This window comes from Octopus sinensis, linkage group LG17, assembly GCF_006345805.1.
Source record: "Octopus sinensis linkage group LG17, ASM634580v1, whole genome shotgun sequence".
In the NCBI taxonomy this organism is placed as follows: Eukaryota; Metazoa; Mollusca; class Cephalopoda; order Octopoda; family Octopodidae; genus Octopus; species Octopus sinensis.
The window spans coordinates 27,490,334-27,507,967 of NC_043013.1; the positions used below are offsets into that span (position 1 = coordinate 27,490,334).

The window sequence follows — 17,634 nt, forward strand, 5'->3', positions numbered from 1 at the left end:
TTGACATGTTTTCTATGGCTGGATGCCCTTCCTAATGCCAACCACTTTACAGTGTGTACTGGGTGCTTTTTTTTTCCATGCCACCAGCACTAGTGAGGTCAACAAGTAAGTTGCAAGGCAGAAAAAAGAATGTAAATGCCATGACTAAGCCTGGTGTGTGTGTGTGTGTGTGTGTGTAGGGGGCAGGGAGTGTAGTGGTTATATATAGTCAGTACGAGGTGTTGATGTGGCTGCATGTATATTATTACACATAGAGATGAATGAATTCAAGAAATATATATTTACTACATAAAAATATATTTTATTTACTGGTCAATGATGATATATAATCAAAACGTAGAATCTAGTTGAATGAAGTAATCTATGCAAGAATGTTCAGAAATACGAAATATAGAAAAAGCTAAGTGGTGGTTTTCAGTCATGTGGCATAAAGAAATAGATGGACATAGCAATGACCTGAATGGCTCTAAGTCTAATAGACTAAGAAGCGAAGAGCAGGGTTAGCAAGTTGTTTTTATTAATAGAATGCTAGACATTTAAGAAACTTCCAAGAGAAATGCCAAGCTTCTTGAATAATTCAAAATCATGTCTCATGACACAGATGCTTTGAGAAACTTAGTAAAGGGAGGTTATTCTATAATCTTTCTTGCAAGGAAGATCATTCAACTATCTAGGAGCAACTATACAGAAGCATTAAGGACAGGGAGGTAACTTTATTGCAGCTGCTGAGAGGTTAGTCTTCACCAACTGAGTATTAGCAATTGATTTGACAGATCAAGCTTGATAAATAATGGTGGTTGTTTAGTCACAGGTCAGCTCAGATTGAACAGAACTACGACCAAAGATATTTCTGCCATAATCATACCATCTTTTCTTTCAGACATGATGTAAAGAGTACTATTTATTACATTATCCAACGTTGGTTTCCCTTTTTCTTTTTTAAATGGTAGGTGTTATACAAGACAGATTTGGCTGTTATTTCTAGCAGGTCAAGTGACAGCAAAGCAGCTCTCTTAATGTCTTGTAATGACAGTAGTGGTGGTAGAGGTGTTGGTAATTTAAATTATTCTTGCTTTACCTTTTTACCAGTCATGACTGCTTGCCGAATTAGAATTTGTGCAGCACCTTCATAGTGTCTGGATGCTCGGATTAACAAGTCTGGTCGGTGCAGCCATTTGTTTCGTTCTTTTGCCAAAGATTTAATTCCATTAGCAATCTGGTTCATCTAAACAGAACATTATATAACAGTTTATTTGATGCCTTCAAATGTAGGGATTAATCAAGGTCTTTATTTAAACAATGGAAGAAACAGATGTTATCCTCCTTACATAACATTATTATACAAGCTTATTATATATTAGATTGAAATTTATTTTCCTAAATCTATAACTGTAATCTCCAGTTTAGACAATAACTAAAATTAATTATTGCCCAGACAGTCTCTCAATTTCGTGTGACACAGTTTATTAGAATATTCTCAGTTTTTAATGCTACTCCTTCTCTCAGAGTTGGTAATATATCTTCATTGCTCATGCTTTAAAATAAATTTTGAATAACATCAAATTTCTGCCATACGCACACACACACACATGCACTTATACTATGTAATCTATCCTCTTTGTGAAATGAAAATCTCATTGTTAATAACAACTATCAGTAAGTTCTCACAAATTGACTTCAAATCCTTGACACTATTCTTTGACCGACATCAGGACATCGTGTATTGATCTTAAAAAGCTGCAGCTCATGATTTACGATAAATAAAATAAAAAATTATGCAAGCTTTGTCAAACAATAGCACATGTGTACATGCATCATCCTCCCACCCACACTCACACAAAAGATTAAACAAACAACAAAAAAAATTCAGGTCATCTACTAGATTAAACAAACAACAAAAAAAATTCAGGTCATCTACTATTAAAAGGAGTATTTAGACTGAGGTTCAGTCGTAATTGAAAAACTGTAAAATGATCAGTTCAACCAGAAATACATAAACTACAAGAAAAATTATATGAAATGAATATTATATAGAAAATATAATTTAAAAAATGTTTTTATAAATGCACTTAAATCAACATTTCTGATTGTCATAAAATACAGATTTAACTCCATAGTCTCCCATTCAATGTTTTGAAAGGAAAAAAAGAGATACAATAACCACTCAAAGAACAAGTATGAAGAGCTGCATTCTGGGTGCTGATAAGTTTCAGAAAGTGTATTTGTGATGAATTTTCAGAATATTTTAATGGGAATTTAGAAGATTTTGAAAGAATGTGAAATAATTATTTTTGCTCTTATTGCAGACTGTGAGAACAGACTGTTTATTATGTACAACTGAAAAGCCTACCATCTTCATTTCACAAAGAATGAAATAAATTTATATCCAGGTGGCACGTAAAATCCGTGCCGGTGGCATGTAAAAAGCACCAACAGATCGTGGCTGCTGCCAGACTCCCCCGGCACCTGTGCCAGTGGCACGTAAAAAGCACCCACTACACTCACGGAGTAGTTGGCATCAGGAAGGGCATCCAGCTGTAGAAACACTGCCAGATCAGACTGGAGCCTGGTGCAGCCTCCTGGCTTCCCAGACCCCGGTCGAACCGTTCAACCCGTGCTAGCACGGAAAACAGACGTTAAACGATGATGATGATGATGATAATTGCCGTTGTAATGACAAAACCAAAATGCCAACAAAAAGAAAAGAAAATATTTTTTTAACATTAAAGCTTTCTTAGTCAAACATTCACTCTTGAGTTGAATGGACTTATGACTGATCTATCACTCCATAGCTACCAAAGTAAACAGATCAATGTAACTTTAAACTTTTGATTTATTGATCTTACAGTCCATTATATTCTGCACGTCAACATGATTTCAAAGGAAATAATCGAAAGGAAAAATACATAAATGCTAACTGACAATGTATCATCAATAATGACAGCTAATTGTAGTATTTTACATATAAATAAGTTACATAATAATCACACATATAAACATTCACATACTTCCCTTGTACACGCACACACATACACACATATACTCACACAGAGTTGAAACGCTGAATATTTTTCACCCCTTCCTTTCTTTCATTGCTATTACTTTCTCTCACTCCCTCTCAGTCAGGGCTATTACTCTCACTACTATTCCTTCACTGAATTACTATTTTCTCTCCTCCTCCACGTCCAGCATGATTCTGGAGATATATATATATATATATATATACACACACACAATATAAAAACACTACGCTCATTATTATATTAAGAGATAATAACAGCAAACTCTGATAGTACAATGGCATTTAGTTACCACTAACACACTGCAGACATTGTACATCCAAGGTGCATTGCTAAAATCAAGCACCTATGTACATCTGTGGGGATGCTGCTGACAAGCAATAAAAACCAATGGGAAGATTTTAAGAAGAGGATTTTAAGTTACCTCAAGAAACTGGAAAGCTTTATTCCACGCCGAATTAGCAGCTGGTCCACTACGCAACCCTCCACAACCCTTGGCCATAGTTGCTAACAAATCAGCTATGTTAGCCAATGTTCGGGCTGCAATCCCAGGAGTTTCCTGACAGTTTATGGCAACTGAAAATAAACAACAATACTTGCATATATATAACATATATACATACATATATGTACAAACACACAGACACACACATTGTTAATCTCTCAACACCTAAAAATAAAGCCACGTCCCTTTCTACTACATTCCCTCTTACTTGTGGGTGTTGCCTAGCAAGTTACTTGAAAGAAAGCACCCTGTACACACTGTGAAGTGGTTGATGTTAGGAAGGGTATCCAGCCATGGAAATTATGCCAAAGCAGACATTTGGCTTGATGGATCCTGTTACATCATCCAACCCATGCCATTATGAAAAAAGGATATGGAGTCATGATGATGATATAAATAGAAAAAAAAATTAAATCAAAATATTCAGTGATTCTTGATGGATCATTGAGCTGCAACGAAATACTTCTTTCCGTATAGTATGTTGAAGGCAAGTCCACTTAGCAGAATTTCTTATTTCTAGGCTTCTGACTCACTCAAATTTGCAAGTGTGAGGCTTGAGCTAACGGAACCTGTGTTACAGATTAGGTTTCTAAGGAGCTTACAACTAATCTATGATGGTTGGATAACTGACAGCATTATTAATAAACATAGAATGCTATAAGAATTCAAATCAATATATTAATGACACAATATTATGTAATTGTATACAGTCATATTGATCACATTCATGTACACTTGGGCAGGGGAAGACCTTTCACTGCAGAAATAGACATGGCACAAATTCTCCTCACAGACACAAGGCAATGGATGACACCAGCTGATTGTAGGATGTATGCATTTCTGTATCATTGCACACTGTCAGCTATGAATATTAAATTCTTGTTTTAACAGCCCTATAAAAATGATAGTGCTAATCTATAAGAACAGTAAAAAGTACATTTACTGATGTGCATGATGCTTGGTCATGGAATTAAATAACTAGTGTTGCATAAAGCAGCATTGAATAGAATGTAATTATGTTATGTATAACCATATTTAGCAAGATCATGTTTCCATCTTAAATACAAGGTTAATATTCATAAATGGAGACTGACGAATGGTTAATAAGGGCAGTACAGGCCCTATACAGAGAGGCCGTTAGCAAGGTTAGGATTGGCAATGAGTATAGTGAAGAATTCCAGGTAGAAGTAGGGGTCCACCAAGGTTCAGCCCTCAGTCCCCTTTTATTCATCATAGTCCTCCAGGCAATAACAGAGGAATTCAAGACGGGTTGCCCCTGGGAGCTTCTCTATGCTGATGACCTGGCCCTCATAGCAGAATCACTACCGTAACTAGAGAAGAAATTTTGGGTGTGGAAGCTAGGTTTAGAATCAAAAGGCCTTAGAGTCAATGTAGCAAAGACCAAAGTTATAGTAAGTAGGAAGGCGAACTCATCACACACACCCTCAAGTAGGTGGCCCTGCTCAATCTGTAGGAAAGGTGTAGGTAGAAACTCCATAAGATGTACCCAATGTAAGCTATGGATGCATAAGAGGTGCAGTAACATCAAAGGAAAATTAACCGAGAAGATAGCTTTTGTGTGCAGCAGTTGCACAGGGGCAATAGACACCACAGATACTCAGAAAACAGATTCCATCACACTCCAGGGGGAGAAACTAGGAGTAGTTGATAGTTTCCGCTACCTGGGTGACCAAGTTAGTAGTAGAGGTGGATGCTCAAAGAGTTTCACCACTAGAATACAAATAGCCTGGGCAAAGTTTAGAAAGCTTCTACCCCTACTGGTGACAAAGGGTCTCTCTCTCTCTCTCAGAGTGAAAGGTAGATTGTACGATGCGAACTGCATGCTTCATGGTAGTGAAACATGGGCTGTGACTGCAGAGGACATGCGTAGGCTTGAAAGAAATGAAGCTAGCATGATCCGCTGGATGTGTAATGTCAGTGTGCACACATGACAGAGTGTAAGTGCCCTGAGAGAAATGCTGGACATAAGAAGCATTGGATGTGGCATGCAAGAGAGACATCTGCGCTGATATGGTCATGTACTACGGATGGATGAGGAGAGATTTGTGAAGAAGTGCCACTCCCAAACAGTTGAAGGAATCCGGGGTAGAGGTAGACCTAGGAAGGCATGGGATGAGGTGGTTAAGCATGACCTTTGAATGTTGTGCCTCACAGAGACAATGACGAAAGACCGAGACCTCTGGAGATATGCTGTGACTGCGAAGACTCGACAAATAATGTGAGTTCATGGCTGTTTCCTGCACCAGCTTCGCATAGAAGCCCCAGCCCATCCAAAGTACCTTGGATTGCAGGACAGCCTGCTGTGCTTACCTTGGATCATAGGGGGACCTGCTGTGCTTGAGGAAACCTATTGAGTCAAGTACATCAACATCAAAAAATCAAATGGATCTTGTAGTTGTGATACCTGTGCCGAACGTGGCCGATGCCAGCGCTGCTTTGACTGGCTTCCGTGCCAGTGGCATGTAAAAAGCATCAACCGATCATAACCGTTGCTAGCCTCCCCTGGCATCTGTGTCGGTGGCATGTAAAAAGCACCCACTACACTCATGGAGTGGTTGGCGTTAGGAAGGGCATCTAGCTGTAGAAACACTGTCAGATCAGACTGGAGCAGCGTCCTGGCTTCCCAGACCCCGGTCGAACTGTCCAACCCATGCTAGCATGCAAAACAGACGTTAAACAATGATGATGATGAACACAATTTATCAAATTATTCCAGTAAAGTTGTGTTAATCCCAAAGATAAGCTGGCAGGATTTGAGTTCAAAATATCAAAATATTTAGTTTATTGTCCTCATTTCTGCGATCTAATTTCTCTTAACTCTGAGATGTTTTGTTGATATTTCATATTCTTCCAATTACTGTCTCCTTATGAGAAAAGAGAGAATAAAATTGAAGGCTTAGATGAGCTCTAAAGATTCTTTCTGAACAATATTATTTGTATCTACCAATTGTTATAGAATTGATATTTCAAATGTGAATGTGCATGTATGTTTATATATCATTATTTTGTATTATTTTATATTATAATATATATATATATTATATATATCATTGTTTTAATGACCACTTTTCCATGTTTGAATGGTTTGGATGTTGTTTGAGACAGATTTCCCCATGGCCAGTTACGTTTTTGTAGAATACTGAAAATTAAGGACACTGCTTGTATAACAGCGACACTCAACTATCATGCTGTATCTAATCAAAGAGACACAAATATATACACATGTATACAGAGGCTTCTTTCAGTTTCTGTCAACTGAACCCTCTCCCAAGGCATTGACTAGCCCAGGGCTATAGGAGACACTTGCCCAAGGTGCTGTGTAATGAGACTGAACCTGAAGCCATGTGGTAGCAAAGCAAGCTTCTTAACTATGTCACCATTCCTACCCCTCTCCTCTCTCTTGATTGATCAATAGATAGACAGATATAGTGTGTGTGGGTGTGTGGGGGTGTGTGGGTGTGTGTGGGTGTGTGGGTGGGTGTGGGTGTGTGTGGGTGTGTGGGTGTGTGTAAAAGTTATTTTCTTTTTATATCAAATAATAGATTTTATCCATACATAAACTGATCAGGACTAAGAAATATTTGTTTCTGCATTTTGATAATTTAAATGTTATATTATTAACGGAATGCTATTCTTATACCTTTATATTATTCTTCATTTGATTTTGAATGGTTTGATTTAAATTTTTTTTTTCATTAAAAAAAAAAACCCACATCAAAACATTTCTAATTACCTTTTCCCTTATTTCTGCAGAGAAAAGATCTTTTAATTAGTGAAGGATATTTTTTTAAAAAATGGTTATGAAATTCAAAAATATATAAATGAAAGGCAAAAGAAAATAAAAGAAGTCCTACCATTGTCCAATGCCTTCAACATGCTTAAAGAATATTCTTGTGATTCCAGTGTGACACTTTTGTAAATATATCGCAGACCATTATTTTCTCCATTTAAAAGAGTTGTTTTCACATGCTGTTCACTAATTTCATAGAACAGTTTTCTGAGAAAAGTAAATTTAAAATTGGTTTGGAACTGGTATGCCTTCAATTTTTAGTTAAGAAAATCTATAATCATTGGCAAAGATATATATAATGTCCATTTTCCATGCTGACATGGGTAAAATGGATCGACAGGAACTGGCAAGTCAGGGAGTTGCACCAGACTCCAGTTGTCTGTTTTGACATGGTTTCTATGGCTGGATGCCCTTCCTAACACCAACCACATTACAGAGTTTACTGGGTACTTTACATGTGGCACCAGCACTGGCACTTTGTGCATGGTGCCAACACAGGTGAGCTTTACATGGCATCAGCTGAGAAAGAGAGGGAACTGTAAAATAGGTGAGATGAATTGTATAACACTGCCACAGTTGTCTCCATGTTTTAAGCTTCTAAAGCAAAGCTTTTGAAGACCTGATCTTTTCAATCCTCTGCTTTTTTCTTGATCTTTCTCTATTCTCACAAGTTTGTAAAAGTTCAACTAGCTCTGTAAAGACGAGTGAAGCGCTGTGAATTCTGTAATCATGTGTGGAACATTTATAATATATATTTCTTTACTGCCCACAAGGGGCTAAACATAGAGAGGACAAACGGATTAAGTTGATTATATTGACCCCAGTGCGTAACTGGTACTTATTTAATCGACCCCGAAAGGATGAAAGGCAAAGTTGACCTCAGCGGAATTTGAACTCAGAACGTTACAGCAGCTGAAATACGGCTATGCATTTCGCCTGGCATGCTAACGTTTCTGCCAGCTCGCCACCTTTTAATTATAATATAATGCAAGCTTGAACATAATTTCAAAACATAAACATCATATATTTAAATGACAGCTTGCTTTGTTTATAAACAGTAAAGCCAACAACAAGGGAAGCTCTATGCAGTCACTCATCCTGCTAGGAATAGCAGCCAAATCTCAGTAAAAATTCACATCCTACCATCAAAGGAAAGAACACAATAATGTTTCTAGGTGCACTGTGAACAAAAAAAAAGATGGGATAGTCACACCTGGAATATTTATGATCATAAATCTGCTCAATTAAAGCTGGTTAGTGCTAAACAGCAGCAACAACTGTGCTTAAAAGAATGTGAAATAAAATTATGCAGCTATGTATTGATAGTGCACCTCAGATAGAGATTCTTTACACAGACCAAAGTCTCATCTCTAACAGTCAGTTAAGCTTTTTGAAGAAACACAAAGAATTCTTTGAATTACCTTCGAAGAGAAAATTCACTGCTAAGGTCGACTAATTTTAAAATCTCTGATAAAGATAATCTCCAAGATTCTCTCCATCTGAAACAGTGAAGAATTAATAAATAAAAATAAAGTTAAAAACAGAGGAAAATGCATGATTTCACAATTCTTCTAATTCAACAAGTGACAGTACATAGATAATAATAATAATAATAATCCTTTCTACTAAAGGCACACAGCCTGAAATTTGGGGAAGAGGATAGTTGAATATATTGATCCCACTGCTCAATTGGTACTTAATTTATCAACCCCGAAAGAATGAAAGGAAAGTCAACCTCGGTGGAATTTGAACTCAGAACATAAAGATGGATGAAATGCCACTAAGCATTTTGCCTGGCATGCTAACGACTCTGCCAGCTTGCCACCTTAATAATAATTATCCTTTCTACTATAGGCACAAGGCCTGAAATTTTGGGACCAGTCGATTACATCAACCCCTAGTGCGTAATTGGTACTAAATTTATCGACCCTTAAAGGATGAAAGGCAAAGTCAATCTCAGCGGAATTTGAACTCAGAACGTAAAGATAGATGAAATACTGCTAAGTATTTTACCCAGTGTGCTAATGGTTCTGCCAGCTCACTGCCTTAATGATAATGGTAATAATAATGAACTTATTGTATACAGTGCTCAGGTGCACTACAACTCATTAGAAAAAAGTAGCCAAAAGTGCATGAACAGTACATGGAATAATGCACAAGAAGTGAACAGTGAAGGAGTCATTTAAAAAAAAAATGGTCGGGGATGCAGATCAGAAGTATTGCTGGTGAATTTCAGGAAGTATGTAAATTTTGAAGGATGTAGTGTCCCAACAGCTAATAACTGATGTGGGTAGTTTACCCCATGCTTCAATTCCTTTTTAATGAATTCTCACTCATACTATGAGTAGTATTATTAACCAAGACATGCCAAATATAACTTTCAGAATATTTGTCTCCTTTCAGAAAGATTTGTGTCCCAAAACTCTAAAGTGTTTAAAATTCATTCTTAGCTAATTTTGAACTAATACTGTTTCTATCACTGACTTTATACACACTTAACTGTATATATATGTTGAAAGCCTTTGAAACTGTGGTATTTGTTTTTGACTCTTTATGTTTGTAAGAGATACTTTTTCAAGACAATGAAGAATATCAGTAACAGGCAAAGGTCATCCATTGTTTGGTAGTGATTTCGCTGGATCTAAATTTCTGCTCGTTAGCTTCTTTGGTAACAAATATCCCTGTCACCTCATGTCAAGCAAGCATCAACTGCAACCTGTTAAACATTGACTGAAAGGTCACTGACACTGCATTTAGCTGGCAAGCAGAAATCCAGATCCAGCAACTTCATCACCAATGCTGTGTATCCTTCACATTATTTGCAGCTATTTTGGTGTTTTTAACACTTAAATCTATAAGAGATAATTTCTCAAGGAAAATATTTCAGTTTAAAAGGCTTTCAACCAACATACACTTACAGGGTATGAGATAGTGAGTTCAGTTTCTGGACCAGGCTGTGTGTTGTATTCTTGAGCAAGATACTTTATTTCACGTTGATCCAGTTCACTCAACTGAAGAAATGAGTAGTGATGTCACTGATGCCAAGATGTTATCAGCCTTTGCCTTTCCCTTGGATAACATCGGTGGCATGGAGAGGAGATGCTGGTACGCATGGGCAACTGCTGGTACGCATGGGCAACTGCTGGTCCTCCATAAACAACCTTGTCCGGACTTGTGCCTTGGAGGGGAACTTTCTAAGTGCAATCCCATGGTTAACCATGACCAAAAGGGATCTTGACCCTTTACAGATTGCTAATTCTAAAATATTGTTGTTTATCTCCAGTCAATCCTAAAAGAACTGACCAAAGATCAAAAGCATTACAACCATGGTCATCTGATTAATTTTTCAGTGCATCCAAGAAACTCATTGTATATGTGTAAATATGTGCATGCATGTGTGTGTGTGGTGTGTGTGTGTTGTATTTTTGTGTGTGTTAGTTCCCCACACCACTACCAACCACTTGACAGCCAGTCTTGGTTTGTTTACATCTCCATAACTTAATGGTTTGAAAAAAGAGACTGATAGAATAAGTATCACATTTAAAAAAATTGCATTGGGGTGTAACTGCTTGACTAAAACCCTTCAAAGTGGTGCCCCAGGATGGCTACAGTCCAATGATTGAGACTAGTAAAATTCATCTATTTATCGATCTATGTATAAAATCATTATTTAATGAAACCTTACTTCTTGGGAACTTCAGCTCCATCACAGCTTTCACCTAACAGCCACAGAATTTCTTTCATACCAACATTTTCTTCATGGTGGAAAATAGGAAACAGCTTTGCAGTCCAAAGAACTTTTTTAGAAGAATCCTAAATAAAGAAATTTAAAGATTGTGAGAGAGAGAGAGAGAGAGATAGAGAAAAAGAGAGAAGTTAAATATACAGGCAGAACCACACGTTTATGAATTCATTTGTTCCTGACTAGATTTGTAAATATACCTTTAATTTGTTCCCACTAAAAAAGTTGATTCTTAAAGTTTCTAAAATTGAAAGAAAAGGTTAAGATAAAAATAGAAATATTCAAGAGTATAATTTTTTATTAAATCACAAACTAAAGAATGAAAAAATAGAAAAACGTATAAAACAAAAAAATTCAACTCGTGAAATTTAATTCGTATCCATCAGATCTGCCATCACTGGGGCCCCTTGAGTGCATGTCAATTCCATTTGTTGAGTTGCTTCTTGTTTTGATGTTTGGCCCATATTAGTTTTCTTTATTAAAAATTATCTAAAGTTGTTCATTGAACTTTCATGATAACAAGCATGACCTCTCATTAAATTTGTAGCAACAGTTGAGCTTCTTTCAAAATCAGTATCTTGTTGCTCAAAGATTTCAATTACTTTTTCAATGTGAAGAAATACTGCATTTAGCATTTTTACAGAGAAGCATCTTTCAGGTGATTCTTCATTTTCTTCTTCTTCTTCACATTCAAATTTTTCCATTTCTAGCAATTCTTCCTTTGTGATTTCATCACTGTCAGCATAAAAAGCTTCTTTAACAACTTCAGGTGAAATTTCAAAGTTCAATTCCTTTGCAATATTTATGATTGAGTCAGTTTCTTTTTGAAAACCTTCATGAAGATTATCAAATCCTTCAAAAAATTGTCAGTTAATTTGAGGCAGAGATTTTTCCAAATTCTTTTTATGTTCTTTGTTGTGATTTTATCCCATGCTTTCTTTATCAGTTTTATTGCAACAAAGACATTGGAACTTTTCCAAAATTCTTGAATCATAGGACTATTTCCTTTATCAGTCACTTTGATGAGTCTTTCAAAGGTGAAAAGGAGATAGTAAGATTTAAATGATGAAATGGCTCCTTGATCCAGAGGCTGTAATAAATATGTTTGTTGTATTGAGAGGTAAAAAAAAACAACAGTAATATTTTGATGGTGATGCTTTAAAAATGCAGCATGACTGGAGGCATTATCCATTATCAGAAGAATCTCGAAAGGAATTTTTTTATCCTTACAATATTTTTCTACTTTGGGAACAAAATCATTAGAAAACCAATCAGAATGACCAACTAAACATTGGCACAAGTGTGGCTGTGTGGTAAGAAGTTTGCTTCCTAACCACATGGGCTGGGTTCAGTCCCACTCTGTGGCACCTTAGGCAAGTGTCTTCTACTAGGGCCTCAGGTCTACCAAAGCTTTGTGGATTTGGTATATGGAAACAAAGCTGCCAATCAAATAAATAAATAAATATGTGTGTGTGTGTGTGTGTTTTTGTCCCCCCACCACCACCACCACTTGACAACCCTACAACTTAGTGATTCAGCAAAAGCGACTGATAAAATAAGTACCAGGCTAAAAAAATAAAAAAAAACCCAAAATACTGGGGTTGATTTATTTGATTAAAAATTCAAGGCAGAGCTCCAGCATAGCTGCAGTCTAATGACTGAAACAAATAAAAGATAAAAGATCACAAGGTATTGAGAGCCAATGAAGGATCCTCTACATAATCATTTAACATCTAAGAAAAAGCAGCCAAATTCCCTCAAATCAGGCCTTACTGTCCTTAAAAAAAAGCAATGCATATGGAATAATATAGTTTCAGAAATTAATACCAGAAACATTTTCAGTGCAAATTCATATGGAATATAAATCAATAGTTATTTACATCAGAGGTGTTCCAAAGTTCTTCTTCTTTAATACCAGTCCTCTTGATAAAATCTTTCCACTTCTGGTTACAGAAGGTTGCATTCTCAGCATTTAAAGAACCCTGCAAGATTAACAGGTTCATTATCATAACTAATACAAATAGATGCACATATTTATAACTTACAAACACAACCAAACAAAAGCATAAATGCACACTATACATCACATAAACTACATGCACATATGCATACATACATACATTTTATATATATATATATATATATATAAATAAGACTGGAGATGAAGAAAAAAGGTTGGTCATTCCCCTAAAATTCTGTATAAATACTTAAATATGATTCCTGGTGAACTTTCGACAGAACAATACATGCTTTCTCCTGTCAAATACTGTCAACAAAATCTTTCTGTATATATGTTTATAAACAATTATGATTTCTGATGAACTTATAAACAATTTTGAACTTATTTTACTGCCTATTTTGAACACTTTTATGTAAACTTTAAACAAAGCCTCTCGTAACATTTTCTTATTGTCAAAGATTCTATTTCTTAACATCATATCATTGTCAAAGACTATTACTGTATTTTAATACATCTATGTTAACTAATTTTTAACACCACAAAGGCTACACAAAGCCTTGCACTTCACCTTTGAAAATTATTTTTTAAAAAAAGTGAAACTGGTCAAGTCAATAAACATCTTTAAAAGACCTCTGCATTTTCAAATCCTTCCCCCCACCCCCACATCTCACATCCATACACATCTATATGCACACAGCTACAAACACACAGAAACAGTTTTGAAGACTACTGGAAATCAAGTCACTTGTCACCAATATGAAACAATAACAAGGAAGCCTAAGACACTGTTTGATTCAAGAATAGAGAGGTAACAAGCTATTATTTTTGTCCCAATCATATGGTTCTGGGTTCAGTCCCACTGCATGGCACTGTGGGTAATTGATTTCTACTATAGCTTTGGGCCTTCCAAAACCTTGCGAGTAGACTTGATAGATGGAAACTGAAAGAAACCTACTGTATTTATATTTGTGTGTGTTAGTCCTTGACCACCGCCTGACAACTGGTGTTGGTGTAGTTATGTCTCCATAACTTAGTGGTTAAGCAAAAGAGACTAATAGAATAAGTATCAGACTTTTAAAAAAAAAAATGCTGGGGTCAAGTCATTCAACTAAAATTTTTCAAGCATATGCAGGTGTAAAATAGCTCAATAAAAAATTTGTTGTGTTTGTGAGGAGAGACAGATAAACTACCCGCTCACTGAACCTGCCATTACACTAAGAATGAACTCTCTAGTTAACCCACAACCTCACCAAATTCTTCTGGTTCATTTCCAAAATTACTTATGAAGCATACAACTGTTTGGCCTATCACCAAGAACATCTGTAAGCCCTGTTATCTCCTCTTCAATCACTCCACTCCCATAACCAACTAGAGTGGGGTGGAAACGGGAATTAAGCAGAAAATACTTTTTTTTAGCTCACTCACACACACATACAGACACACACACACACACACACACTAAAGATTGTACATGTAAAGGACCCTAATCAGTTAATTCTTCTCTAAAAATTATAGTGGTAACCCTTTTTTATCTGTGGAAATCAGATATGTCCATTCAGAATTTCATTACCCTTAACGACAGAAAACAGCTTTATATATTACTCTATCTTTTGTTGAGGGAATGTCATACTTGAAACTATTTTCTGTTGAGGTATGTCAAGTTTATTGAGGCAACATTACTTATAGAAAATACCAATTCTATTTTTTTGGTAGAAGTTCAACAATGTTTCTTTATTACCCACAAGGGGCTAAACATAGAGGTGACAAACAAGGACAGACAAACGGATTAAGTCGATTACATCGACCCCAATGCGAAACTGGTACTTAATTTATCAACCCCGAAAGGATGAAAGGCAAAGTCGACCTCGGCGGAATTTGAACCCAGAACGTAACGGCAGACGAAATACCGCTAAGCATTTCACCCGGCGTGCTAACGTTTCTGCCAGCTCGTCGTAGAAGTTCAACATTGTTTATGTATTTGCTTTGTAAGATTCCTGATGAGCAATCATATGTTGAAACAGATATTGTTATATTTCAGGATGACTTTTTTTTTTCTTGCCAAATAAGAACATGCAGGATATATTCGTTCTTCATTTCAGACAAAGGAACAATCAAATAAGAACAATAATAAATCTGAAATCTTTGGCACACATTTTGTAACCTCTTCAGTGACTCTCCATCCCACAATAGAACAGGAAGAGACACATGGGATGGAGAGTTGAGGAAGAGGTTACAAGAGGTGATGAAAGAGTTCAGACAAAGGACACTTAAATAAAAGCAATAATAAATCTGAAGTGAAGAACAAATATAAAATGGATGTGCTTATTTGACAGAGAAAAAAAAAATACTATCCCAAAATATAACAATATTTAACTTCCTTACTGGAATAACAATGAATTTAATTTTGCAATGAAAGGATCAAAAGCATTTCAAAAAAAGTTTTATAAAATTTCAAAAACAAACAAACAAAAAAAAGTAATTAAAAAGCTTACATTTAATGAATCGTTGATTCCATGAACTGTCATGATATATTTACTGGTTTCCAAGGATTTTAAAAGAATGTTAAAACCTTGAATGACTAAATTGTTAGGAAAATTCATATATTTGTTTTTCTGAAATTATAAAAATTTATATTAGAATATTCCAAAAAAGTTTTCTAAATTAACACAGAAAATTATTATTTTTTTAAAATCCATCTTTTATGTATTATATGTAAACATTTTCTAATCCTCCAATATATCAAAAAATTTAAGCAATAAAATTTTTGTTATCCTTTTTTATATATATATATATATATATATATATATATATATAGGGAGAGTTTATGAAAAAAACAAAAGACGAAGACAGGTGGTGTACAAAACAAACAGATGTATTAGTATAACGCTCAGGAATAGAAAAAGTCTTTTACGTTTCGAGCCTACGCTCTTTGACAGAAAGCACTCATGAAGGTCATGTTAAATGTAAAGAACTAAAGTTACTTTAAATTCAGGAAACATAAAAGTATTAAGAATCATAAAACAAGAGATGTGCTCCAAGCAATTTGAGTCTGGATCATAGTTTTGAAACCATGTTCTTCACATCTGAGAAAGGAAATCATATTCGCTTTCAGATGTGATGAGAAGTTTCCAAATATGGAATAGTTAATGCAATAGTTTATTGTATTGGGTACGGTGTTGTAACCCAACGCTGACTCTGCTACTGCTTTGATCTACTTCCTACTACCTTAAAAATTGCATGAATTAACAGAAAGGAAAAATACACAAAAATAAGTTTATAAACTATAAAACCAAGCCTTCCTTTGCGGTCTTAGTCTTGTGAGGTACCTTAATAGTGCCAGTGGCATGAAAAAAGCACCCTGTACACTTTGTGAAGTGGTTGGCATTATGAAGGGCATCCAGCTGTAAAAATCATAAGGAAACAGATATACAAAGCAATCCCTGGATCCATCAGATCCTGTCAAACCATCTAACCCATGCCAGCATAGAACAAGTGCTGCTTCTGATGAAGAGAAAGATGAAGTTGTGTATATACAAAAGTTACTTTAGTAAAAAATTTGTTATTCACATATTTAGGACCAAAAGGGAAAAAAGCCAAGAAAGCATTGTTTAAAGTTAAGTGTTTTTCCTCAAAGTTTATACAGCACCAAAGACAGACTGCAAACCAATGGCCACTTTATGAAGATGGGCAGAGCAAAGACAGCTCCTTTCTAGTAACTTCAACTATTAGATTAGCTACTTACATTTGAAAGATCCAAACGGAGGCCATTACATAGGGAATTGTTGCCAATTTGAATTTTGCCATCCAAATAACAATTAATCAACACCGACTTTTCTCCAACTTCAATGTTCTTTTGAATGACACTGTTGATGAGTGTGCTAGTTTCGCTGATGTCTGCTTCAGACTGTAGACAAACCAGAGATTTAAGATAAGAAATATAACATACATAATAGACTGCAGTAAATACATAGAAAAATAAGGAGCATTTTTTTCTTTAAGTTTCTTTTTAATTCACTGTTGTAAAATTCACAATTCCAGTTTTTGGTGGGGGGGGGGGGGTGTGAAACAATCTTTGCTCTTCCTATTACTGACCATTCTAGCATGGAACAAGAGAAGTACCTGTTGCGTATCTTGGGTACAGTGTTTATTCTAAGGTTTAAATTTGTGACTATAATGTGTGAGCATGCCTTTCTGGGAGAAGCAGGCTGCATGAAATTAGGCATGCTATTCTTTAAGTCCCATGAACCACAGGTTGCTCAGGACCGGTTTGTATTTTCTGGTGCCACATACAGTCAATTCAAAATTCTGGCTCCCAAACATGTGTCCTCTCTTTGCCTTTTCTGCAGCTACCACAATGGCCTCTGCTCCTTGTATCTGATTGATTATGTACCACCTCCACTCAGGCATTTCTGATTTACTGGTCTCTTTCTTTCATTAACCACCTTTTTCTTTTGTCAAAATAATTTTACCATTATTAATGTAGCTTTTGGTTTAGAATAAAGCAAAGAGTTTTTGTTTGCATGAAGCTAAGATAGAAGGCTTTAACTTAAATATGAATATTTTAAACTAGTGACTTTGTATCACAGAAACAGGGTA

The 17,634-nt window shown here is 35.7% G+C and overlaps 1 protein-coding gene across 3 annotated transcripts in view; it reads right to left on the minus strand.

The window, feature by feature from the left end:
* The window catches only part of LOC115220697 (L-fucose kinase), a 65,079-nt gene that overhangs the window by 20,412 nt on the left and 27,033 nt on the right, over positions 1 to 17,634 (minus strand). For all 3 annotated transcript variants that reach the window (XM_029790831.2, XM_029790832.2, XM_036510470.1), the window contains exons 12-19: positions 16,781 to 16,942; positions 15,531 to 15,650; positions 12,959 to 13,060; positions 11,022 to 11,149; positions 8,758 to 8,835; positions 7,401 to 7,543; positions 3,445 to 3,596; positions 1,079 to 1,225 (exon numbers count right to left, since the gene is read on the minus strand). In XM_029790831.2, coding sequence (XP_029646691.1) covers positions 1,079 to 1,225; positions 3,445 to 3,596; positions 7,401 to 7,543; positions 8,758 to 8,835; positions 11,022 to 11,149; positions 12,959 to 13,060; positions 15,531 to 15,650; positions 16,781 to 16,942 — 1,032 coding nt within the window. The remainder of the gene's footprint in view (positions 1 to 1,078; positions 1,226 to 3,444; positions 3,597 to 7,400; positions 7,544 to 8,757; positions 8,836 to 11,021; positions 11,150 to 12,958; positions 13,061 to 15,530; positions 15,651 to 16,780; positions 16,943 to 17,634) is intronic.